The 27,199-nt window shown below is 39.6% G+C and overlaps 1 protein-coding gene across 5 annotated transcripts in view; it reads right to left on the minus strand.

Moving 5' to 3' along the window:
- Window positions 1-27,199, minus strand: part of MCTP2 (multiple C2 and transmembrane domain containing 2) — a 233,829-nt gene that overhangs the window by 177,748 nt on the left and 28,882 nt on the right. For all 5 annotated transcript variants that reach the window (XM_047794408.1, XM_047794405.1, XM_047794409.1 and 2 more), the window contains exon 2: window positions 5,819-6,354. In XM_047794408.1, the coding sequence (XP_047650364.1) occupies window positions 5,819-6,286 (468 nt within the window). In that variant the 5' untranslated portion in view covers window positions 6,287-6,354. The remainder of the gene's footprint in view (window positions 1-5,818; window positions 6,355-27,199) is intronic.

Consider the following 27,199-nt stretch of genomic DNA (forward strand, 5'->3'; position numbering starts at 1 on the left):
TGAATCAATATATCACATATAAGCAAGGTTTGCAGAAAGGCTGGGAGAAGACGACGACAACATCATCTCTGCCCTTTAGGAGCTTCCAACCTTAGAAGAGTCCGAATTCCACACAGCTAACCAAATGCAACGTGGTAGTGGCGTTTGCCAGTAGTGGGAGATGCACTAACCACCTCCTAAGCCCCAAGTCGCTGTGATGAGAGCAATGGGAGTAAAACCATAAGACCACCTTTCATCCAGCAGAGGGTGAACACACACAGTCACCAACAGCAGACAATCTGGTTGCTGGGAAATCAGGACAGGATATTAGCCTGGCTGAAAGGGATAACATACAAATAATGGAATAATGTGTCAACCAAAAAAAGGGACAGGTCCTGCAAGGAAGCCTAGTAAAATTTTGGACCTGCCCATTTGAATCCTATGGAAGGAGGAGGAAGCCTATCTTACAGGACTTAAAGAATGTTGGCTTCGTGGGCCAAGCAGGTTGGCATGTGGAGATGGATGCAGGGCGGTCCTGGCAAACAAAGTGTGAATGTGTCAAGTTCTCATTTGCAGCTCAATCCCTCCTGTGAAATGGATGGCATAGCAGACGAATGCTACCGGTTCAGGGTGGCACCTACCCACTCTCCACGCAAAGATGCACAGTCACATAACAATCTCCCAATTCTATGTGCCTTCTGTGTAAGCTGACTTCAAGGAGTTAATGCACCTGACATGGATTCCTCGAGAATTGCCAGGCCCTGAAATAATTATTTCTCCCAGTAAGTTAATAAAGTGGATATTGATTATAATCTGGTTTCCAAAGTAACTTGACAGCATTGAAAGTATGAGCTGTTAATAGCAAAAAGCATTAGCATCTATATAGTGAGTGCTTAATTCTCACAACAAATTAGTTGTGACAGTCATTTGTAGCTTAGTCCCAGGATCATCTGATTATCAAGAGTCTGTCCTCAGAACCAGACAGTTAATATGGGTCTTGGGAGTTTCCGTCATGGCTCAGTGGTTAACAAACCTGAGCTAGTATGCGTGAGGATGTGAGTTTGATCCCTGGCCTAGCTCAGTGGGTTAAGGATCCGGCATTGCTATGAGCTGTGGTGTAGGTCAGAGATGCATCTCAGATCCCACGTTGCTGTGGCTATGGTGTAGGCCGGCAGCTACAGCTCAGATTCAACCCCTAGTCTGGGAACCTCCATATGCTGCAAGTACAGCCCTAAAAAGACAAAAGACAAAAAAAAAAAAAAAGAAAAAAAAACAGGTAGGTCTTGGAGCTCATGACCTTTCCAGGGTCTCATCCAGTGACATCCTTGCCCAGTACCAGCATGCCCTCCCATCTCTACCTCTTCTACCTGTTCTAATCCCTCTCTCGCTACAGACTTCTGCAGAATGCAGAATGAAGTTAGAGCTCAGCAAGAGTAAAAGTGGAGAAGCTTGCAAATGTGACCAAACTGATGACAGAGTTGGAAAAAGCACCAATGAGGATGAAAATGTTGGCTGGGCCTTGACGGATGAAAGGAATGAAGGAAAAAAGGAAAGACACAGATGTAAGATGTACCATGGACAAATGAAGATTTCATTGAACATTAAAAGTGAAGAAAGTAAAACAGCCTACAATGACACAGGTTTTTTTTTCCCCTTGAGCAAAGAGGTGAATAATGGTGATGATGCCAAGAAAAGATGGTCTGTATAGGGGGACGGGGGGCTTTAGGTAGACAGTGAACTCTACTGAAGACTCGTTGAGACCAGGGTTCTATGGGATATCTAGTGTGATAAGAATCTGGGGCTCAGGAAAAGTCTGGAGAATCCCCTTCTACTAGTATATCCTTTAAAGCTACCTCTCCTGCTGTGGCTCTATGGCTGCCTAGAGCACCTGCACTGGCTATTCCGGGGTCCACTCTACATTCTCGCCTTCTTTCTCTTCCTCTTCCCTCACACTTAATGTTCTTCTTTGCCTCAAATTCTGCCCCCCATAACTGTCAGCCAACATCTCACTTTTTTTTGCTGACACTGACATGACTAGAAAGTGACCACAGGACATTCAGGCAATACTGATATTTGGGATCCTACCCCACTGGCACCAAGGTGGCATCAGACACTAAACAGGGGAGACAAACCTCCATGGATGCCTCAGACCCAGATGTTCTGTACCTTACTCATCTGGAAAGTCACAGATGAAATAAGATACCCCAAGGACACTTGACACTCGGCTTGTCCCTGTGGTCTACAAGGCTTGTCACATGCCAGCCCCTTCCTTCATCCTCATTTCCTCTCCATTTCATGAAAAGGAGAGAACACAGTTTGCTATAATAGGGACAGACAAATAAACTATATCTGAGAAAAGGAGAAACCAACTCCAAAACTCACAGATGTTGTGGATTCAGTGGAACTTCCATTCATTTTAAAAATCCATAGAGAGGAGTTCCCGTCGTGGCGCAGTGGTTAACGAATCCGACTAGGAACCATGAAGTTGCGGGTTCGGTCCCTGCCCTTGCTCAGTGGGTTAACGATCCGGCGTTGCCCTGAGCTGTGGTGTAGGTTGCAGATGCGGCTCGGATCCCGCGTTGCTGTGGCTCTGGTGTAGGCGGGTGGCTACAGCTCCGATTCGACCCCTAGCCTGGGAACCTCCATATGCCGCGGGAGCGGCCCAAGAAATAGCAAAAAGAAAAAGAAAAAAAAATCCATAGAGAATAAATTAAAATTTAAAGTGAGCATTTGACTGCGGGGCTCTACACCTGTCTGGAGTTCTCTATATTTTCAGTCAACACTACTCATAGAGCGTTCATTTATAGTATGATTTTTTTTTCTGACAAAACCAGATAAAGGCTGACTTTAAATCATAAACTGGAGAACTCACAATGAAGTAAGAAACGTTCTCTGAAGCTGAATGCACACATTCCCATCACTGAATTCTGTATGAAAAAAATACTGATTGAGTGCACACCATGCCCGGAGCTTGGCCTGAGAAAATGAAGACAAATTAGACAAGAGTCCCCCAGTCACTCCCACCCCCAAATTAACAGAGCCTAGTGGAGAAGATCTCCAAAGGAGTGGCTAACTTCTGTATCGTGAGATAAGCTGGATCCTCAGGTAGTGGGAGAAGCCCACCCAATACAGGAGGAGGAGGAGAGGGTAGGTGAACAGTGCACCTGACCACAAGTGATCCCACGGGTCTGATGAGCCGCAGCCCAGTCTCTCCATCCTCTGCAAACAGGTCACTGGGGTGGCCATGGAAGGAAGACTCAGTCTCAGTCTCTTGCCAATTATTTTTAGGGCAGGAAAAGAGAAGCAGAAGATTCTTCTTGAAGAACAAAGTTTTTCTGTTGTTTGTTTTCTTGAATAGCTGAGTTAAATCAAATTACCCAGGATAAACTAGTCTTAAAGAGCTGCATAGTCCAGGCTTTTCTGCATTGAGACGGAGAAGAGAAAATAACCACTACCAGGACTCCATCTGCAAACCATCCATCTGCCATCACTGGCCAGCCCTCAGGACAGCCCATGGCCACTGCAGACATATATCATGTCAGAAGGCTCTACAAGCCTCTGTTCCAAGCAAAGCAAAATGCCCAAACCCTTGACTGCTGCCATCCACACTTCAGGCCTGTGTTTGTCGTATTTCCTCACCTGTCAAATCCTACTTAGCCTCTGTGCCAGCTTGAACTTTGCTTCACACATGACATGTCCCTTGGTCCCCCATATGATCTCCTCTGTCCACTGAGCTGCCAGGAGGAAAGGCGTGGATGTTTTGCACACTCAGCCCTGATATCCGTTTGCTTCTTATGCTACACTTAAGGTGCTGCAAAGCTGTATCCCAACAGATTATAACTTGAAGGCAGGGTCATGTTATTATCCATCTCTTATTTCCAATCAGAACCTTTATGGTGTCTGAGTTAGAATCAGCATTAAATATTTATAGTCAGCAAAACAGCTTAACAGCATGAACTTTTTTTTTTTTTTTGTCTTTTTGCTATTTCTTTGGGCCGCTCCCTCGGCATATGGAGGTTCCCAGGCTAGGGGTCGAATCGGAGCTGTAGCCACTGGCCTACACCAGAGCCACAGCAACGCGGGATCCGAGCCGCGTCTGCAACCTACGCCACAGCTCACGGCAACGCCGGATCATTAACCCACTGAGCAAGGACAGGGACCGAACCCGCAACTTCATGGTTCCTAGTCGGATTCGTTAAACACTGCGCCACAACGGGGCATGAACTTTTTAAAAAGTTTTTTTTTCTTTTTAGGGCTGAACCTACCACAAAGGGAAGTTTCCTGGCTAGGAGCTACAGCTGCTGGCCTACACACAGCCACAGCAAGCTCACGGCAACACCAGATATTTTAACCCACTGAGTGAGGCCAGGGATCGAACCCAAGTTCTCATGGATACTAGTAGGGCTTGTTATCACTGAGCCACAATGGGTACTTACTCAAAGAGCTCATTCTAATTTGAGTTTGTTAGCCTATCGAAGCCAAGAAGCCCACCTATTATTTTTGGTGAGTTAATAAGTAACAAGAAGATAAGACTAATGTTAGTATATAGTTTAATATGTTTATCTCCTAATTATGAATTAGGAACCGTGTTTAATAATTCACTTATATTTTGGTTAGTGGAGACATATTTCAAATTTACAAATAACAGTAAAAATCATAAAAAATTATTATAAATAGGATTTCATAAATGTTAATGATTATGAAACCATTAGACTTAACTAGACTTAACTAGTTAAGTCTTTACTAGCTAATGGTGTCTTAACATAGTAATGCTTCCAAAAGAATATGCCTTCAAGTATCCACAACCCCATTCCCCAATGAAATCCAAATATTTGGTGTAATTAATAGGTTTTGGTTCAAAAGTAAAACCAAAAATCCTAGTTGAATTCCAGTTTTCTATGCAATTATAACAATAATCTGGAAAACAGAAAAATTAAACCATTACCTCAACAACGAAACCTACTTCAGTGCCATTAATTGAAGATTTTTTTAAAAAACTGATTAAGGAGTTCCCAGGTGGCTCAGGGTTTAAGGATCTGGTGTTCTCCCTACAGCAGCTCAGGTCACTGCTCTGACACAGGTTCCGTCCCTGGCCTGGGAACTTCTGCATGCTGCAGATGGGCGGGGTGGGGGTGGGGAACTAATTTAATTGGTTATCCAAATCAGTTTGCTGATCTAATAATTAAAAATTCATCCTAGAAATATAAGATTTTTCTCATAATTATATTTGGTTGTTTTACCTTACAGAAATACTAAAGCTTTGTAAAAATCACTGAATTGATAAGAATTTGTCTCCTTTAGTGTCTGCCCCAGGTAAATGTGCACACATGTGCACAAGAGCAGACACTCATATAGGCACATATGTGTAAAGTAGGAAAAAGTTCAAACAGTCTGGCAGTCAAAGGGAGACGTATATTCGTATCTTTCTTAGGAATAGGAATATGTGTTTTTGTCTGTGGGTAGAATTTGGCAATGATAGAGACAGAAAGACAGAAACAGACATACACTTCAGCAAAAAGTCAGAAGAAAAGTTACACTCTTCATTTCTTTGCCAAGAGATGTAAAAAAGAAAACTCATCCAAAAGGGCTTTTAATGCCTTGAAGTGTTCTAGGAAGGTTATTTGCAAAACTTTTAAAATACATAGAGGTCAACCCAAAAACAAACGGGAACACTGGGTGCAATCAATATTACCTTCATTTAAATTCCTGTAAATGACATCCTCTCCATCCAAGCTAACCACAAAAATAAATCCTAACCAGATTTTCCAAGGGTACCGAATGCATTTACGAAGAAGAAAAGAAGATCAAGAAACAGGAAGGAGCCCAGCCCTGGTCTCACCTCTGACTCTTCTGGTCCATCCTCTCCAAGGGGGGTTTTCTGGAACAGATCAAAGATGCCATTGCTGGACGCCCTCCTGTCCTCGGCGGGCGAGACGTAGGTCTCCTCAGAGTCCGTTTCCACAACATGGTGGTGGCCCGCTTCCTCCTGACTCCAATCCAATTCTTCTTCAGACTGTTTCAAGGAGCTACTACTACTTTTGGGGAAGATCCCTGCAGTTGACAGGCTGCTGGGCACCGAGGTGTAGGATGACTGGGGACCGGAGTATGGCCGCCCCTCCGGGGCCAAGGCCTCGGCCTCCAGGAGGTCAGGGACAGAGAGGCTAAGGCGGCGGTCCAGACAATGCCTGGCCCTTAAGTCCAGGGGTTTGTTTGAGTTCTTTTTCACCTTCCTCTTGCTCAGGTTGATTAACAAAGGCCTGGTCCGCTGTTTTAATGAGCCCCAGACAGACGGTTTGTCCAGATCCATGGCTGCATGAAGACCCAGGAAGACACTCTGGGAAAGAGTGTGTCTCTATGAGACACGTCAGTGACCGCCTAAGAAACAGAAGACAAGGAGAAAGAACATGAAATTTCTCTGTAGTGTCAAGGCGTATCCAAGTAGGAAACATGACTCAAGCATCTTACACTCCCTATTAAGCCATCAAGATTGGAACATCTCATCGGTAGCATCTACAAATACCAGAAAGAGCTTTTTTTTTTTTTTTTTTGCTTTTGCTTTTTAGGGCCACATTTGTGGCATATGGAAGTTCCCAGACTAGAGGGAAAATCAGAGCTGCAGCTGCTTGTCTATTCCACACACAGCAATTTGGGATCCAAGCTGCGCCTGCAACGTACACTGCAGCTCAGGGCAGGGATTGAACCCACATCCTCCTAGATACTAGTCAGGTTCATTACTGCTGAGCCATGATGGGAACTCCAGCAAAAGCATTCTTAAGAAACTGAATTTTTCAGATTTTTTTTTTAACCAGAATAGTCACAGAAAAGTTAAAGCAATGAATGAAACTATGAATCTTCACACACAAAAATGCTTCATAAGAAAGACTGCTTTCTGTGTCTGGCTTATTTCACTCAGCATAATGTTCTCCAGGTTTATCCCTGTTGCTGAAAATGGCAGCATTCCCTTCTTTTGATGGCTAAATAGTATTCCACTGTATATATATGTATACCACATTTTCATCCTTTCATCTCTCAATGGACATTTAGGTTTTCTCCATATCTTGGCTCCAGTGAATAATGCTATAGTGAACAAAGGATGCAGATATCTCTTGGAGACACTGATTTCAATTCCTCTGAATATTCACCCAGAAATGGGATAGCTGATTTAGTTATAGTTTTTAGTTTAAGGAACCTCCACACTGTTTTCCAATAGTAACTATACTGATTTCCATAATAACTATATCACCAACAGAGTATAAGAGTTCCCTATTCTCTGTAGCCTCGCTAACACTCATCTCTTTATTTGTATAAACACCACGTATACTTGAAATTTGCTAAGAGAGTAGATCTTAGGTGTTCTCACCACATACACACATAAAAATGGCACCACACGAGGTGATGGTGACTGTGGTGCTCCTAATGTATATGTATATTAACTTGACATTATATACCTTAAATATATATATTTGTCAATTATATCTTAATAAACCTTGGAAGAAAAAAGGGAAGATCTCTTTTTCATCTCCTCTCCAGAGAAAACATGGAAAAAGACATTTACTAGAAAAACAACAGCATCTTCTATAAAAAGGAGAGCCTTTTATAAAAGGAGAGCAAATGATTCTGGTAAAATGCCAGTCAGTGAATATTGCAGACTTGAGGGCCAGATAGTGGGTCAAACCACTCAACTCTGTTATGACAACAAAGGAGACACAGATAATACCTGAATGAAAGAGTGTGACCGAGCTCCAATAAAACTTTATTTATAAAAAAATGGACAGGAGTTCCCTCTGTGGTGCAGTAGCATAAGAGTCCCAACTGCAGCAGTTCATTCACTGTAGAGGTGCAGGTTCAATCCCTGGCCCAGCACAGTTGGGTTAAAGGATCTAGTCTTGCCATGGCTGCAGTACAAGGTCACAGCTGTGGCTTGGGTTCAGTCCTTGGCCTAGGAACTTCCATTATGCTGCAGGTGCAGCCATTAAAAATATACATTTTTTTTTCTTTAAAAAAAGGGCAGCAGCCTGTAGTCTGCTGATCCTCTTTTAAACTCACCTCTTTTTCCAGAGGTAAGCATTCATTTTGAAAGATAAACACATGCTCATATTAACCAGGATTCCCTCCAATATCTGTAAAATTTGTATTAAGTGTAGTTAGAGAGAAAAACACTTATAAAAGTGAGAGATCTGTCTAGAGCAGAATAACTGGCAAAACTTCTATAATGGAAATCTTAAGAAAAGCAACTTTCAGAGCTCCAGCTTGAGAATGAAAACACTGAGAGAAAACGTTTCCTACAAACAGGTGGCTGTGAGTGATAGGAATGCTTCACAAACAAATATGATAGAGTCTGGTAAACGCTATGCAAGAAAGGGGGGAATTTAAGATACCATAGGGTGGAGTCATTAGGAATCAGATTAAAATCAAATCTGTAGGAAAAAAACCCTTTTTCTATGTGTCAAGTGTCTCATAATAAATCTTTGCAGTACGAAAAAGCACAGTGTGGTCAAGTCCCTCTAAACCACCCTGTATTCACAGTGTCACATGTAGTTGAAGACCCAAAACACCAAAAGCCATGACAAAAAGCATTTTCTAAAACTAAGGATTCCATGCATTTGTACCCAGTCCAGTATATCTAGCCACTGAGAAGTCACTGCCTTTGGAAGGTCTGGTCTGTGGGCTTCTACAGCTCTTGCCTGATGACAGCAGCATCCCAGGATGAACTTTTTATCTGCTGTAGGCAATGAAGAGATGAAGACCTTGGGTTCCGGACAGACTCCACAGGTTGGAATTCTACTTTTTTACATTCTGCTTAAATGAACGATTACCCTAAGCCTCAATTTTTTCCCCTATCCAATGGGGATAATATTACCTAGCTGACAGACACAATGAGATAAAGTATAAGTCCCAGTGTTTTCAGTGTCTGATGCAGAGAAAGTATTCAGTCAGGAAAAAGTATTTCTTATTGTTATTGACAATGCTGTCATAATGCCAAATTGTGATCTCTCAAGTTACTTAAGAGCTCTGTGTCTCATAATTATTTCCATTTTACTCATAAGTTTAGCCATAACTACCTCATAGGGCTCTTGTGAGGACTGAATAAATTAGTCCATATAAAGTGCTTAGAATAGTGTTTCATACAGAGCCAAATTTTAATACAATGTTAGTCAGTTTTAAAATTATTATTTCAACCATTTCATATTGGGTCACTCTGGCTTTAAAACTTTTTAATATTTTACAATTCTTTGCGGCTTTTAAAAATGCTATTCTAAACATAAACCTATTTCACACTAGCAAGGCACAAATACATTATTTAATTCAATATTATAGCTTAACCTGCATATACACTCAAAAGGATTATTTTTACTTTCATTTAAAAATATGTTAGTTGGAGTTCCCGTTGTGGCTCAGTGGTTAACGAATCCGACTAGGAACCATGAGGTTGCAGGTTCGATCCTTGGCCTTGCTCAGTGGGTTAAGGATCCGGTGTTGCCGTGAGCTGTGGTGTAGGTCGCAGACGTGGCTCAGATCCCACGTTGCTGTGTCTCTGGTGTAGGCAGGTGGCTACAGCTCCAATTGGACCCCTAGCCTGGGAACCTCCATGTGCCACAGGAGTGGCCTAGAAAAGGCAAAAAGACAATAAAATAAAAAATAAAAATAAAAACGTTAATTTTCACTAGTAGGTTATTATATAGATGTCTATTAGATCTAGTTGGTTCATGGTTTAGTTCTTTCATACTCTGTCTACTACTTGTATTAAAGAGGGATGTTGTTTTTTCAATGATAATTGTGAATTTGTCTATTTTTCTTTTCATTTTATCAGTTTTTCTTCTGTATTTTGAAAGTCTATGTTATCTGCATACATGTTTACAACTAAAACAGTTATCTTCTTACTGTTTAAATCCAATATGACAATCTCTATCTTTTTATTGGTTTGTTTAAACCATTTACATTTACTGTAATAACTGATATGTTTGTACTTAGGTCCAGCATTTTATTGTTTCCTGTTTCCTCTGCTATTTGTTCTTCTCGTTCCCCTTTCCTGCACTGCTTAGGTTTGGTTAAACATTTTTCAGCATTCCATCTTAATTTATCAATTACACCTTTTGACTATCTCTTTGTGTAAATTTTTAATGGTTGACCTAAGCATTACAACCTGCAGTTACTCTTTTAGCCCCTACTTAGAATCAATAATTCAACCTTCCAATTGGAATAGAGAAACCAAACCACATGCATTTGCTATTGCTGCTATAAGCAAAAAATTTAGTGGCTTAATAAGATAAATTTATTTTTTATTTCAGGAAGTCAGAAGTCTGGTACCTATCTCATCAAGTTAAAATCAATGTGCTGATTAGGCTGCAAAATTTCCCAGAAGGTCTAGAGGAAAATTTGTTTTTTGGTCATTCTGGACCCAAAAAGTTCTCATTTTCTTGCTGGCTGTCAGCTAAGGGCCATTTGTAACTTCTAGAGACTGTCCACATGCCTTGGGCCTCTTCTTCATCTTTAAAGCCAGTAACAGCCAGGGAAGTTCTTCTCAATACTGCATCTCTCTGATGCATTCTTATGGTTTCCTCTTCCGCTTTTAAGAACTCATGTGATGTAAATGACAGTACAGTTTATTCATCTCATCTCAAGGCTTAGTCATAATCACATCTACAGAATTCTTTTTGCCATTTATTATAACATATTCACAGGACTGGGGATTAGAATATGGATATTTATGGGGGGCAGGGAGAAGATCATTCTGCCGTCCAACTACCATATAGGTTTCTTCATCCTCTCTTTTTTATAGTCTGTCTTATAGATTACACCTAAATACAATGAAAATTTCCATCAAACAATGTTTTACTTTGATTTCAATGATGAACCATTTATTTTGGCCACGCCCACAGCATCTGGAAGTTCCCAGGCCAGGGAAGCAGTACCCAAACATCTGGAAGTACCCAGGCCAGGGAAGCAGCACCCAAGCAAGCACCAAGCATTTGCTGTGACAATGCTGGATCTTTAACCTGCTGCGACACAAGAGAACCCCCAATGTTTTTTTGAACCATTTTTTTTAATAATTCAAGAAGAGATTTCTGTTACATTTTATATTTCCTCTTTTTGGATATTCCAAATTAAATTTCCTTCTGGTACTATTTCCCATTTATCTAAGGAATTTCCTTAACTAGTTATTTTATAGCAGGTCTGTCAACTCCAAATTCTCTTGGCTAACTCTCATCTGAGAATATCTTCATTTCACTTTCAAGGACATTTTCACTAGATTACTGGATTCTGTAGTTTTATTTCAGCACTTTAAAAATAATGTGACATTTCTTTCTGCCCTCCATGATTTCTGATGAGAAATCTCAGCTATTCGGATCATTGTTCTACAGGTAACACTTTTCTCTCACTGCTTTTAAGATGTTGTCTTTCTCTTTAGTTTGCAGCAGCTTACATGCCTAGATGTATATTTCTTTGGATTTATCTTATTCGGAATTAGATTAGCTTATGGAATTTTACCAAACTTGGAAAGTTTTCAGCCATTATTTCTTGGAATATTTTTTTAGCTACACATTCTTTCTTCTTTTCTTTAGGTCTCCAATCATATAAACATTATGCCTTTCTGTTATCATCCAGCAGTTCAGGTTCTCATCAATATTTTTGAATCTTCTTCCTCTTCTTTCTTCACACTGGATAATTTCCACTGATTTATTTTCAAGTTTACTGATACTTTCCTCTGTCCTCTTCATTCTGTCACTGAATCCATATAGTAAGGTGATGGGAGGGGGCTGGGTAAAGCAGAGAGGCTACTGTATACTTTAATTCTCTTTTTGTGTGTGTGTGTCTCTTTTTGTCCTTTTAGGGCCGCACCTGTGGCATATGTAGATTCCCAGCCTAGGGGTCGAATCGGAGCTGTAGCTGCCAGCCTACACCAGAGCCACAGCAATGCCAGATCTGAGCCGTGTCTACAACCTACACCACAGCTCACAGCAATGCCAGATCTAAACCCACTGAGCGAGGCCAGGGATCGGACCTGCAACCTCATGGTTCCTAGTCGGATTTGTTTCCACTGCGCTATGACAGGAATTCCGTATTTTTTATTTCTAAAATTTCCATTTGGATTTGGTTCTACTTCATATTTCATATTCTTTACTGATGCTTGCTATTCTAATCTTCATTTCAGGATTCAAGATTATTCATTTGAGTTTTTTTTTTTTTGTCCTTTTAGGGCCATACCCGCGGCATATGGAGGGGTCCAACCAGAGCTGTTGCTGCCAGCCTAGGCCAGAGCCACAGCAACGCCAGATCCAAGCCTCGTCGGTAACCTACACCACAGCTCACGGCAACACCAGATCCCTAACCCACTGAGCAAGGCCAGGGATTGAACTCGCAATCTCATGGTTCTTAGTCAAACCCGTTTCCACTGTGTCACAACAGGGACTCCACTTGAGCATTTTTATAATAGTTGCTTTAAAGCCATCTTATCATTGTCATCTATTAACTGTCTTTTCCTGTGGGATTTGAGACTTTTGCAGTTCTTCCTATGGCAATACAGATTGTATCCTAAACATCTTGAATGTTCTTATAAAATCCTATGCTACATTTAACTCTATGGCGAATGCCGATAGCTTTGTTTTATCAGGCACTTGATTTAGTTAACTTCTGGCCATTAATTCCAACCCACTTTCTATTGGCTGTGGTTCTAATGTCAGTTCCATTTTCAAAAGCTATGCAGGGCCATTCAGATCTGCACTGAATGTGCACCATGTAGAAATCAGTCTGGGACTTGGGTGAAGTTCTCTTTGTTTACTCCATCCTAGAGCCCTTGGTACACTAAGAAGGATCAGATCCAAGCATGTGCAGACTTTGGTAAGTCTAGGAGTTCACAAACAGCTTTATGGGATCATTTCACTAGCTCCTCTTTCTCAGCTATCTTCTCTGATATTGTCTAACACCATGGAATTCCCCTTTTCACTCTGCCAATCAGCAATAAACCACTTCTATGATTGCACCAGAGTAGTGAAAGTAACAACAAAGTTTAAAAAAAAAAAAATCAAGGAGTTTCCTTATGTGCAGCAGGTTAAGTATCTGATGTTGTCATTGCTGTAACAGGGGTTCAATCCCTAGTCCAGAAACTTCCACATGCCACAGGTGCAGCCAAAAAAAAAAAAAAAAAAAAGCAAGCCAGCAATGGTTTAGTCCTGCTTCTTAGAACTACAGGTTCCCTCTAACTCACTATTCTGGCTCCTGAAGTTTCCCACTGCCAGCTGTTTTTGCTGCCGCTGCCTCTGTCTCTGTCTCAACATTGCTGGGGGTGCTATGACATGACAAAACCAAGAAAAAGGAGACAAAAATGATGAGTGATTTCTCCCTTCTTTCTGAGTTTTAGGGCTTCTCTTTTCTGCTTCTTGAGCCAGAACTAGAAGTGTCTCTTGGATCATTGTCTGTATTCTAACACTGACTTCTAGATTGGGGGCTGTACTGAATTCAGGCTGGCGGATTAGCAGAGGTAAAAACTGTAAGCCCACCTCTAGTTCAATGCTGTTTCATTCTACATTCCTCCTTAAGCCACATGCTGATATTTACTTTTCAGAGACCTAGCTTCACCAGGCATTTTTATCCACGTATAATGTTTGTGGTTATTGGGGGAAAAAAAAGTTGGGAGTGATTTTATTCAATTTTACCTGGATCAAGAATCCTTTTGATTAAGTTTTGCAAAAGCATTTTGACCAATTTCCCCAAGTGTACAAGTCGTACAGCACCAGTTGTACAGAACTCCAAACAAAATATATTTTCCCCTGAATAAAAAAGTGATCTTAAGGGTATACATAAAGCTAATACACTGTTGGACTATGGCCTCTTTGAGGCTTGAAAATGTCATCTCTCCAATCAACAATGCATTTTTCAGAATAAAGGAAACAAAGAAAGTGTAAATCAAAGATTTGAAGAAAATGATGGTGAGGTAAATCCAACTGAGTATTAAAATATACTAAGTTTTCCTCTCGAAGTATATTTAAAAATTAACGAACATGTTTATTCCATTTCATACAATGATGTAAGTTCATAGACTATTGTCACAAATACCCAAAGGGCCACAAGGTGAAACACAGCCCACACTCTGCAAACCATCAGCACTAGAAGCAGAATCTCTTCAGCAAAACAAAATACCTATGCTACCCTACCTGCATAGGTTCAACTTTCATTTATTGAACAAAAATTAGTACTCTTCCTCTTCAAACCACTAAAGGTAGGCCAAGCCCTTTACGGGAAACAGCCCCAAGCCAAGGAGCCTAATGGAGTTTCATCTATTATGGTTTTAACCCAGACATCCTCCCCAGGTGGCTGCCAGCAATGGCCAAATGGAAAAAAAGAACGAAACTTTTAAATGTCAGCTCAAAAATTTCTGATTGAACCTGAATGAGAAACACAACCACTATCTGAATGAGAAACACAACAAAAGAAAAAGGTTCTGGGAACGACAACACCATAAATTATCATTACATGTACTAGAGTTTTTCCGTAACACTGACTCAAATTGTGCTTCTCAAAGTTCTCCTTTAGTGTAAATGTGATGAAAAGTGTCTGTTTTCATAGCCTAAATATCAACTCAAATGACAGAGCCCCAAGCAGTTATTTTGAATGTGTCATTCATGTGTCATTACTATCTTTTTAATTAACCATCGATATATATTTCCTTACCAGCAGAAAGAAAATGTTCTATCACATTTTATTAAAATGGGGGGAAAAAGAAAAATGTAAACTAAATTCAATGAAAGTGAACATCTGATGGTGCGTGTTTATCTTATGGGAAAAGATAAAGGCAAATGAAATTCTGCAGAAGGATTATTCAGCATTCTGATAGAATGGGGTAAGAATCTGTATACCTGGTATATTTAATTGTGCTTGTAGCAGAAACAACTTCCCCTTTATCTAAAGGAGACAGTCCTTAATGGAAAGGTCTCTCCAGATCAGTTCCATATAAAGAACAGACAATTTCTCTGCTTTTAATGTCAATTTGAACTACATCCAATCTCCTGAGATAGATCATGATGGAAAATAATATTTAAAAAAAATATGTATGACTGAGTCACTTTTCTGTACAGCAGAAATTGGCACAACATTGTAAGTCAACTATACTTTAATATAAAAGAGTCAATTTGGCTTTTTTCTTCTATAATGCAACTTCCCAATATATCATCCACTTTCCACTAAAGTTGTAAGCCAATTGAGGGAAGGGAAATCCCTCAATATACCAGACATACTATTAAAAAGTATATCACGGAGACAGAAACCCCTCCAAAATTAAGATCAACCAAGGGACTGGATACATTTTCCCGTCCCACTGCATAAGTTCTTAGAAAGAATCAAAAACATACTAATAGGGAGGTAGGTTCTGTCTCCTCTGGTAAGTGCCTGCCCCACTACTAGTCTCTTAAAAACCCCATCCACAGGGGGGAAAAAAAATCCCAGAAATTCTGACCTTGTTATCAATCACTCCTGATTCATAGTCTGTGCTTGGAGAGGAATGAAGGGAAGGAGAGAAAGGGACAAGGGTTTCTGGAGCATCAGATACTTATACTTTCACTTTAATTCCATCTCTGACATCATATACCCCACTCAATATCTAGTTGTTTGTTTGTTTGTTTTTTAACTTTATAACAAGCTTTTACTGTCCCTAGTTTTGCCTTTTCCTGAATGCCATATACTTGGAAATACACATTATGTAACTTTTCAGACTGGCTTCTTTTACTTAGTAATATACATTTAAGTCTCCTGCAAGTGTTTTTGTGGCTTAATAGATGGTTCATTCACTCGTTTATTTATTTATTTGTCTTTTTGTCTTTTCCAGGGCTGAATCCAAGGCATGTGGAGGTTCCCAGGCTATGGGTCTAATTGGAGCTGTAGCCGCCAGCCTACGCCACAGCCATAGCAACTCGGGATCCGAGCCATGTCTGCGACCTACACCAGAGCTCACAGCAATGCTGGATCCTTAACCCACTGAGCGAGGCCAGGGATGGAACTCGCAACCTCATGGTTCCTAGTTGGATTTGTTAACCACTGAGCCACAGCAGGAACTCCGACGGTTCATTAGTTTTTATTGCTGACATCCCATTGTATGGCTATATCACGGTTGTTTACCCAGTCACCTGCTGAAGAACATCATGGTTGCTTCCAATTTTTGGCAAATATGGCTGTAAACATCTGTGTGAGGTTTTTGTTTTCAACTCTTTAGGAAATTCCAGGGAGCAAGACCATGAATCATATGGTGCCTATGTAACTTTAAACATTTTTTAATAATCATCGGTTATATTGTTTAAGCTTGCACCTTGCCCACATTTTTTTTAAATCAATGCCTAAATACCTTGTAGTTTTGTAGTGATTGATATTTTTATTATATTTTCACTGTGAGTTGCTAGTGTATAGGACAACAACTGACTTTTATGCAGGGATTTTAATTCCAACTGTCTTGTTGAGGTCATTTATTAGCTCTAATAATTTGTCTAAATTATAATTAATTTTGCTTTTCAATGTAAGCCCGTTAATTATTTTCAAATGATGAAAAACTTTTTATTTACTCTTTTCTAAAATAACTAATTTTTTTTCCTTTTTGCACTGACCAGAGTTTCCAATTCGATATGTATCAGTATATTGGAAATATGCTTTATCTCTCATTTTCTTGATCAATCTTATAAGACATTTATTAGTTTATTAAAATGTTCTAAAACTAAGTTTCCCTTTGTTGATTTATTGATTTCTGTTTTTAATTTCATTCTTTCCTTCTTCCTATACCTACTGGGTTTAAGTTTATTTTCTTCTTTTAAATTCTTGACATGGAAAATTAGATATTGATTTTCAGACAGTGTTATTTTCTTATTTATGCATTTGCTATAAATTTACCATTAAACACCTAGTTTGTTGCCTCCCACAAGTATTGTTACGTCAAATTTTCACTATCATTTAACCCAAAATACTTCCTAATTTCCATCTTAAGTTCTTCTGTGATACACAGGATTTTTTTTTTTAGAGGTATAATGCTTAATTTCTACATAGGGTTGTATAATTATCTTTATGTTAATGACTTCTAGCTTAATTCCTAAGGATTAAGTCAGAAAGAAAATCCATATACCTTTCATTCCTCTACAATTGAGGACTTTCTTTATGGCCCAGCTTCTGATCAATTCTGCAGTTCTGGAATCTATATATATCAATCTGTTGAAGCTGTCTGACTGTGTTGTTTAGATCTGCCTTCTTCTGATTCTTTTGTCTTATTGTTCTATCAGTAGAAAAAAGAGGGCAGGTGCTGAGAAACAGTAATGATATTGAGTTGACAGGACTCAAATAAAGGGAATGAGAGAGGGGGAATGTCAGGATTCAGTCCATCCCAATCCTGGCACTGAGTCCCAGGGCCATTCACTCAGAATGGCTTCTGGGCACATGATTGGGAAGCTGAGAGAGGTCAGGTCTAGAGACCGATTTTGGAGACTGGCATTCCGTTGCTAATTGGGAACATGGCAACAGATTTGGTTGACAAGAAAATACAAAATGAAAAAACAGGATGCGCCTTAAAGAACTCCAGCACTTAATGAGTCTTTTAGAGCAGGATACACTTGCAAAGGAGACTGAAATGCCATGGCCAGAGAAGAACAAATAGTGTGGTGTCACCTTATGACAAACAAAACTCAAAACAGAGAAGACAAAAGAAGGATGTGTTATGGAGGAAGTGGTCAAGGGCATCAAGTGCTGCTTGCAGACTAGTTAACATCAGTCCTGAAAGTCTTCATATGGTGCAATAGAGATTACTGGTAATCTTGGTACGAGATGCGGGAGGGCACAAGGGAGAAGAAAACCTGCCTAGAGAAAGTTTACAAGGGAGTGGAAAGGAAGAAGACAGAGGCAACAAATTGACTGACTTTCAAAAAGTGGGCTGAAGGTAAAGAGCAGTATAGATGAAGCTGAGACAACCTGATCGTAATTAGAGATAAACAGATGTAATACTCCTACTAAAGGCATATGTTTCTCTGGCTATGCTGCTCAAGGAATATTTACTCGTTGACTGAATTGCTCCCTACCACTTAAACACACACGCACATACACATACATTTTCTTGATTCTCTTATTTGAATATTATCTGCCATGCAGCTAGAGAAGCCAGATTTGAAAATCAAGCACTGCTCAATAACTAATGTTACGTCTTAAGGATATACACAAGGTATATGTTAAGTCACTTTTTCACGTAATTGGGTTGACTGGCCCCATATTAAACCACACCTTCAGATCTTTTAACCAGTACCTACACTAGAAAACAACTGCCAAACCTCAATGTCCTAACATTATTATCACATGTAAAGGTTTCCTTGTTTAAAAATGATCTGAATAATAGCTGATGTATCAAGTCAGCAGTTTCTTTTATAATGTACCATTCAAAGCATTTCCCTAGTCCATGCCTATATCAACAGAAGCAGCAAAATACCTACTGACTAGCTAAATGCAAATTACACCTCCTCCAAGAAGACAAGAAGACAGAATCATTCTAATGTGCTATGGATAATATTAGTGATGACATCTAGAGACTGGCAACCAATTTCAAAACACATACTTAATCACATCATTATACCCTGAAAGCAGTCTCTTACAAAAATAAAAGCAACATGCTTTCCTCAATTAAAAAATGAAGGAAGGAGTTCCTGCTGTGGCACAGCGGGTTACGAATCTGACAGCAGTGGCTTGAGTCACTGAGGAGACAAGGGTTTGATCCCCAGCCCCTTGCAATGGGAAAAAGGATCTGGCATTGCTGCAGCTGTGGCAGAGTTTTGGCTTGGATTCAATCCCTGGCCCAGAAACTTTCATATGCACGGGTGAAGGAAGAATCACAGAGTTAGATGAGTAGAGAAAATCAATTCTTAGATGACCTGGTATCTGCATTCTCTTATGTTCCTCAAAATTGTTTAGATGAGGCTATTACCATAAATGATTCGTTCCATGATCTGAATTAGAAACTATTTAATTGGCAGAAAACATAACTTTATTAAACACACACTCACTCTCTTTTATATACATACAACACATGCACACAACTGAGCATTATGACCTGATCATAATTTTCCTTTGCTTTTGCTATTTTTAATCATTCATTAATTCAATAGTAATATCTATGTACTGGGGGATACTGCAGCCACTGGGGATACATCAGTGAACACAACAGAGTCCCTGCATTCATGAAACATGTGTTCTACTTGAAAGAGATAGACAATGAGCAAAATAATATGTTGGGTGCTGGTAAGGGAAAGAGCAAGAGCTGAGGGGAAAGGGTGGCTACTGAGAGCCAGGCTGCCACTTCTATATCACGTATCAGGAGAGCCTCCCTCAGGTAAAGTGAGCAGAGAATGGAAGGCAGTGAGGGAGAGTACCAATCGGATGCATGTAGAGGAAGAGCCTTCCACATAGAAGAAAGAATAAGTGCAGAAGGTTCAGCGGCATAAATCTTTTAGGGAGATGGTGAAACAGTAGGGAGGCCAGCGTGTGACTGGAGCAGGGGCAGGAAAGAGAACTATATAGGGTAAGTTCAGATCAGGCACGTCCTTGTAGGTCACTGCCAGGATCCTGGGCTTTACACCGAGTAGGTTGGAAAGCCACTGGAACCAACGTGTGCCAATGATTCTTCGCTAGTTTCTACTATGTATCTGGTCCTGTGTTTATTGCTTTACTTACATCATCTGCAGTGCTCACAATAATCTTATACCATATGTATTTTTACTCCAACCTTTAAAGATGAGGAAAATAAATTTGTTCAGGCTCAGTGTGCTGGAAATTGAAGCCTAGGCTGATCGAGCTCAGCACTGCTCAAAGGGTAGAGAGCATTACTAGCATTTGGAGGACAATTCTTTGTTGTGTGGGACTGTTCTATGCACTGTAGGATGGCACTTAGCAATGCCAGCCCTCACTTTCAAATGCCAGTAATGTCCTCTGTCTTTATGACAATCAGAAACATCATACATGTTTTCAAAAGCCCCCAAAAGACACACTACCTCCACTAGCTGGAACCACTAGTAGAGTCCCTGTCCACCCTGTCACTTTGCTCTGCCTCCTTGTTTTATCCTGCTAGCAGAAAGCTGGCAACTGGAACAAAATCTATGACAAAGATGGAGGAATGAAACACTTTTAAAATAAAACTATTTTCTCTCTTGAAATCATTTGTTTTGGACACTCAAACTTCAAACTCTGAAACAACAAAATACTGGTAAATGTTAGAGTTGGAACACAATCGTCCAGGCTAGAGAATAACATTCTCCAGGTAGAGAGTTGAGCCATCAAATCCTTGGAATAATAAAAACAATTGCCTGTGACTTAGGAATATAATGGGCTCTTTGTAAAATACTCAAGTGAGAAGATTGTCTTCAGGACTCTTACGGATATTAAAATGTGCTTAGAAAAAAAACTAACACAAAATACTAGGAAACTGTCCACAGCAATGCATAATCATATCCATGTGATCCTGATAAATTTAATTCTTAAAAAAGCTGCTGTATCTACATGAGTACTTATACAAAAAACCCATAAAATTAATACTGAGAAATCAGTTTTCAGTAAAGTCTTTGTAAAGCAGTCAGTGAAAAGATTTGACTCAATGGAGTTCCCGTGGTGGCTCAGTGGTTAATGAATCCGACTAGGAAGCATGACGTTGCGAGTTTGATCCCTAGCCTTGCTGAGTGGGTTGAGGAACTGGTGTTGCCATGAGCTGTGGTGTAGGTCACAGACCTGGCTCGGATCTGGCGTTGCTGTGGCTGTGGCGTAGGCCAGTGGCTACAGCTCTGATTCGACCCCTAGCCTGGGAACCTCCATATGCCGTGGGTGAAGCCCTAGAAAAGACAAAAAAAAAAAAAAAAGATTTGACTCAAGATACTCAAAGTTGTAGGGATAAATCTGTATTATTATCTGTCTAAGATATCAATTATGCTTCCAAGTGAATTTGACTGGAGCTTGAAACTGGCAGAACTTGAAACCAAGCCCAAATCTTTATAAAGCAATCTCTGAAATGATATGACCCAAGATAATGAAAATTGAAGGAATAAATCTATATAATTATCTGTCCAAAACTTTTAATTACGCTTACAACTGAATTTGAAGAGAGCTTGAGAACTGGCAGAATTTGAAACCAAGCCTAACCAAGAGTAATTGTTTCAGCAGGAGACATTTCAATGGGCACTTCAGAAGTTGTGCTTGATCCTAAATGAAAAAGACACAGTAACGTAGCTGGAGCAATTTTAAAAGTCCTTACACTGACAGTGTAAACAATAATATCAATTAACAGGGTTCTGCCAAATGATCCCTAATTTAGAACTGAAAATCTGGCAAGTGTGCTTCTTTTAAGGCTTAAAAAATTACCAATAACATCTTTATACAAAAAGATGAAAACTTAGAGACTTTTTAAAACAATAATAATTTTTTCAGAGTTCCCGTTGTGGCTCAGCAGGTTAAGAGCCTGACATGATGTCTGTGAAGAGGTGGGTTCGATCCCTGGCCTTGCTCAGTGGGTTGAGGATCCCACATTGCTGCAGGCTGCAGGGTGTGGGTCGAAGATGCAGCTTGGATCCAGTGTTGCTGTGGCTGTGGCTGTGGCATGGGCCTGCAGTTGTAGCTCCAATTCAACCCCTGGCCTAGCAGCTTCCATATGCCATGGGTACAGCCATAAACAGAGAAAATAATAATAAAAATAGCAATTTTTTCAGGACTGACTCTACTGACTCTCTTATCCCCTACAAGTCAAGTAACATAGAATGTTACCTGAGCGCCTATTGATTGGTTCTTATCAGAGTGTCAGGAAACCTGCCCACAAGAAGCTCATGATTTAATGGTAAGAATGCAGTGGAGAGCCAGGCAGTGTATAATGTACACTGCTAATATGCAGAAATAGAACTGAGCAGCATTTAATGAGGTGTTACTCCTACAGTCTATACAAACAGTGCCAGTGAAGGGGAAAAGCAAGGTGGAAGACTTCCTCAAGAAAAAGAGAAGTGATAGCAGCAAATGAAAGAAGTAAAAAGAGAAAAATGAAAGTAAGGCCACGTCCATGCCATTATACTCTAAACCATCTTCTAGAATGACCAAAAACAAACAAGCAAACAAAATTAAAAAAACAGACAACCCAAAGTGCTGGCGAGGAGGCTAAGCAACTAGAACACGCACGTGTTCCTGACAGGAATGCAAACGGTACACCTAGGAAAACAGTTTGATAGTTTCCTATGTAATTAACAACACACTTACCATATGGCCCAACAATCCCACTTATAGGTATTTACTCGAGAGAAACTGAAACAGATGTCCATACAATGACCTATACATGAGTTTATGGAAATTTTATTCAAAATTATCAAAAACTTAAAATAACCCAACAATCCATTACCTAGTGAATGGATTTTAAAAATATGGTACATGTGTTAAATGGACCCAGTTATAAAAAGGAGTTTTTATATTAGAAGTTTTTCTAATATACAAAACATGAATATTAACATGAAAGCATTATGTTAAAGGAAAGAAGCCAAACACAAAAGTCTATATACTGTATGATACCATCTTTTATGACATTCTAGAAAAGGGAAAACTACATGGACAGAAGTAGACCAACAGTTGCCAGGGAAAACGGAGGGGATGAACTACAAAAGGGGACTTCAGAGGGGGTGATGCAAAACAAAGTTTCGTGATTGTAGTGGTGGTTACATGACTGTCTATTTTTCTTGGACACAGACAATTATATACCGTAAAAGGGTAAATTTTTATCTATGTAAATTACACCTCAATAAAACTGATCATAAAAAAAAAAAAAAACTGAACCAACTGGATTTTAACCAAGCTACAAGCCAGTTCTACAGAACAAACTGGGATGATGCAATTCACTGGAGTACTTCCTGGTCACTGCCAGCCCTGTCATTGTGTCCTATGTCACAACGCCACCCTTCCAATCTTACGAATCCCTCAAACAACCCAGCAGCCCCTTTTGTACTATATTTCAGGAATGCCTTCTGAACAAGGTATCACATTTATCAACTTCATTTTCTCACTGAGCTCTTTCATTCACTCCTTTTTTTAAGTGAATACTGGTAAGGTGGGTCTGACCCAAATGCCAGATGCCAGGAGAGAATCTGATCTTTCAATGAGTCAATCTCTCTTATTGGCCCTGTGTCTGTGCTGTTTGCCTCCATATCTTTCACCGCCTCCTCGGCCCCTCACATCCTACCCACCCACAGGAAGTGATCTCTAAAGTTGACAATGACTACCTTGGTATGGGCCAGAATTAAATAATGGAACTTCTACATAGATTTCTCTTTATTTTAAAATTAAGAAGAATGAACCAGTACTAAAATTTCATTACACAGATTGAGTCACCTGTTTAACCGTATTAATGAATCAAAAATGGATCAAACAGCTGGCAATGCCACAGAGAACAAAGCAAAGGCCCAAACTCAGGGAAGGCGCATCCTAAAGGAGGTGACAGATAAGAACTTAAAATAACAAAAATGCAAACAAACTGAAAGGTATATGCATGCAGCTCCCCTAGTGAAAGGCAGCAATAAAGTCAGGAAAGGGAAAAGCCAATTAAAGCCCATACCTAATCCATCTATCAGTCAACCACAAGCTACTTGGGAGAAAAAAATGGAAATTTCACAATACAGAGAACACAGGATACCACTCTCAGGCTCTTTGTGCTGCACACTGAGAGACTCTCTGTGTGTGTGTGTGTGTGTGTAGACATACACCCACACACTTGGCTAAAGAGACTTAAAGATGTTATCAAGTTTTACTGAAAAAGATCCTTTCCAAGAAACTACAGACTAAAGAGAATGCTGATAATACAGCAAAGACAAGTTTTAAAGAGTGGTAATTACACTCATAAAATGAACTTTCTTTTTAATTAAACAATTAAGTGATTAAAAAGGTTAAGGATTCCACATTTAATCACCCTGCTCTTAGTAACAATGGGTATTTAGTCCTCAATAAATTGGGTGAGAATAAAAGGTTTTTTATAAAAAGAACATAAATCTATTGATATTTATAATAGATTTTAAAATGTTTATACACTGCTAATTCCATCTCAGCCTTCCTTTTTTAAACTTCTTTATGAAGGCATAATTTACATAACATAAAATTTATCCACTGTAAGTGTGTAACCGAATGAATAACATTTAGTGAATTTTCTGAGTTATGCAACTAGCTCCACAATCTACTTTTAGAACAGCCATCCTTCCTTCTCTACATCTTTTTAATGCAAATTATAATGTATATATTTACATTAGTTTTAAACTATGTATATGCAATCCATAGGTAAACAAATGCAGACACAGGGGTGTGTGTTTCAAAATATGTAATAATCGAGGGGCATGAATATGGCATTAGGGTCTCAGCCACAGTGTTCCTAAAGTCCATGCAAACCTTTACACAGCCCACACTGGACACGGTCCCTTTATCTGCCTCTTATGCCTTCAGTTCTTTACAAAAAAAAAAACCCTTTTTCTGCCCTAGAGCTGCATGGTTGTGATCCATGATAAAATCAGAGGAAGAGCAAACACGGGGTTCTTGCAGAGACAAGTGTTTTGGCAACCACATCATCAGAGGCAGGAATGCCCCAACAGAATTAGTGTCTCATGGCTATAGACCTAGAGATCTGAAATCAACGAGATAAGACAATGCTGAGCCTCCAAGATTCCAATGTGAAAGAGCAACATCCATACCCACAAAAAAGTACAAATCACTGTAACCGGAATCTGAGTATGAAGGTGTCCTATGAAGAACTGAATTTCTCAGTTCCAGAAATAACTGTGCACTTCCTGAACTGCTTTCATGGAAAAAGTAATGAGAATCAGGTTTTTCTTTGTTGGAACTGGTCAGAACTCAGGGCCAAACTGAGAGTTTATCTCTCCCTTTGCTGATAATTTGTTCTAATAAACCTCAGCTTCCCCTTCACTTCAGTACCTTTCATCTTAATTATCTTCCTTAAATTTGGGGTGTGGGGAGCTTTTTTGTTGGTGGTCCATCATCAAATCCTTAAGAAAAATAAAAAAGAAACAGGTATGGATAACTGAGTGTATTAAATAGCTTACATGTGAGGGCTTATACATCAAATCCTGTCTTAAATATCTGACATACTTTAAATATATATTCTCTCAACAATTACTAACAGGACCAGGAAGGCAATGTTATTGTGCCCACTTTATAGAGAAGAAAAGAATGTCCAAAGTGGTTGTTGCATAGCCTGCCTGAGGGCAGGTAGGTAGTAAGTGATAGAGCCAGAATTTGAACCCAGGACATCAGAATCCACGGCCCCTCACCCCTTTTTTTTAATCTTTTTAGGGCCGCACCACAGATGGTGGTTCCCAGGCTAAGGGTCAAATCAGAGCCGTAGCCACTGGCCTATACCACAGCGGCAAGCAACGCAGGATCCGAGCTGCATCTTCGACCTATACCACAGTTTACAGCAACCACAGATCCTTAACCCACAGAGTGAGGCCAGGGATCAAACCTGCGTCCTCATGGATGATAGTCAGATTCATTTCTGCTGAGCCATGATGGGACTCTGCACAGCCTACTTTTTTAATCACCAGGCTCTAATGTTTCCCACCTCAGGCCTAGGTCACGATGGGAAAGCTAACTGCTGGACTGTGCTCGAGAAGAGGCAAGGAACATCTAAGAGTCTCAAGTGTTAGAGAATCTCAAGAGTTGGAGAAGCTAGCCCTTCTGGATAGGAAAGTTTGGATCTACTCACTTCTACCAGATCCAGCTCTTGAGAGGAAACAGTTTACCCGCTCAACTGGTGATTCGAGGCATACACATGACCTCAGCATCACTTTATTCTAACTACAGTTGAGCCTCATTATTCATGAATTCTGTATTAGTGAATTCACATATAAACTGTATTTATAACTCCAGCAGCACTTTCCAGGTCACTGATGGATATGCACAAGGTGGCAAAAAAATTGGAATTGCCCAATGCATACTTTCCAGCTGAGGTCCATCAAGGTGGCATAATCTCCCTTCTTATCTAAAGATCTCATCCCATAAACAAGTAACCTTTTTCACTTTTTTTTTTTTTTGGTGAAATGTGTCACTTCTTCATATTTTTTGCTTTCTGTTGGAGATCATGCTGCTTATAATAGCCCCCAGCCATAGTGCTGCAGGGCTGTCAAATTCCCCCTAAAGTCCAAGAAGGTTATATGATGCTTCATGGAGAAAATACCTTGGTTAGATATAAGCTTTGTTCATGCAGGAGTTACAGAGTTGCTGGTTGTGAGTTCAATGCTAATGAGTCAACAACACATATTTAATAAAGTGTCTTTAAACAAAAACACATATAAAACAGGTTATGCACGAAGAGGTTGATGAAATGTGACCAGAAGCTCATAGGGATCTCAGTATTTCTCTTAGGAGTCATGACTCTTTATTCACTACTCTAGTGATCCTGTGACTTTCTAAAACATAATTATAGCGAATAATGAGAATCAACACTACGTCTCTTTTGACAAACATTTGGTCCAGTCAGTATTCAGCCAAAAACCCAAGTGCATAACATGCCCTGTCCTCCTTAATAAACAGGTATATGGTCACGAAGATTCAAGTCAAGAGTCTACTTTGTATTATAAAGAACAATCTATTTTTCCCATAGAGGAGTTATAGGCCCAATTTATTTTGCAACTAAAGTAGTATATAACACAAACCTCTTAAAATATACTTTGAGAAGCAATAAATATTTTAAATGCATATTAAACGGAACTTATAAACACTGCAGCTTTGACTTATGTAAATCTTAAGTCGTTGTGGAATTTGCTTTCACAATTAAAGTTAAAATCAAGATCGAGTTTAGAGACCATTGATCTTTCAAATGATGCTAGGCCAATGTGTTTCCAGCAATGTCCTAGTCCTCTCCCAAAAGAAACAGTTTACATTGTAAGTTGCTATAAAACAGACTAGGAACACACACACAAACAGAAGAAATTAAAACTGCCCTCTTCAAACAATTCTTTTCAAAAGAAGCTCAGCTAACAAACACTACATATAAACTAAAGGGTACCAAGAAATAATATAATGATAATTGCATAGTAGGAATATTATAAAGTTTCCCCAAGTACTACTTAATAACACTAAAATATTTTATATGATTTCAACTAAAAGTATAATTTATCTTTTAAAATAAATTACTCTGAATAAAAGAATATAGTAGATTATATTGCTCAAATAAAATGTATAATGGCAAAAATTAGAA

Source organism: Phacochoerus africanus, chromosome 9 (assembly GCF_016906955.1).
Source record: "Phacochoerus africanus isolate WHEZ1 chromosome 9, ROS_Pafr_v1, whole genome shotgun sequence".
Lineage (NCBI taxonomy): Eukaryota > Metazoa > Chordata > Mammalia > Artiodactyla > Suidae > Phacochoerus > Phacochoerus africanus.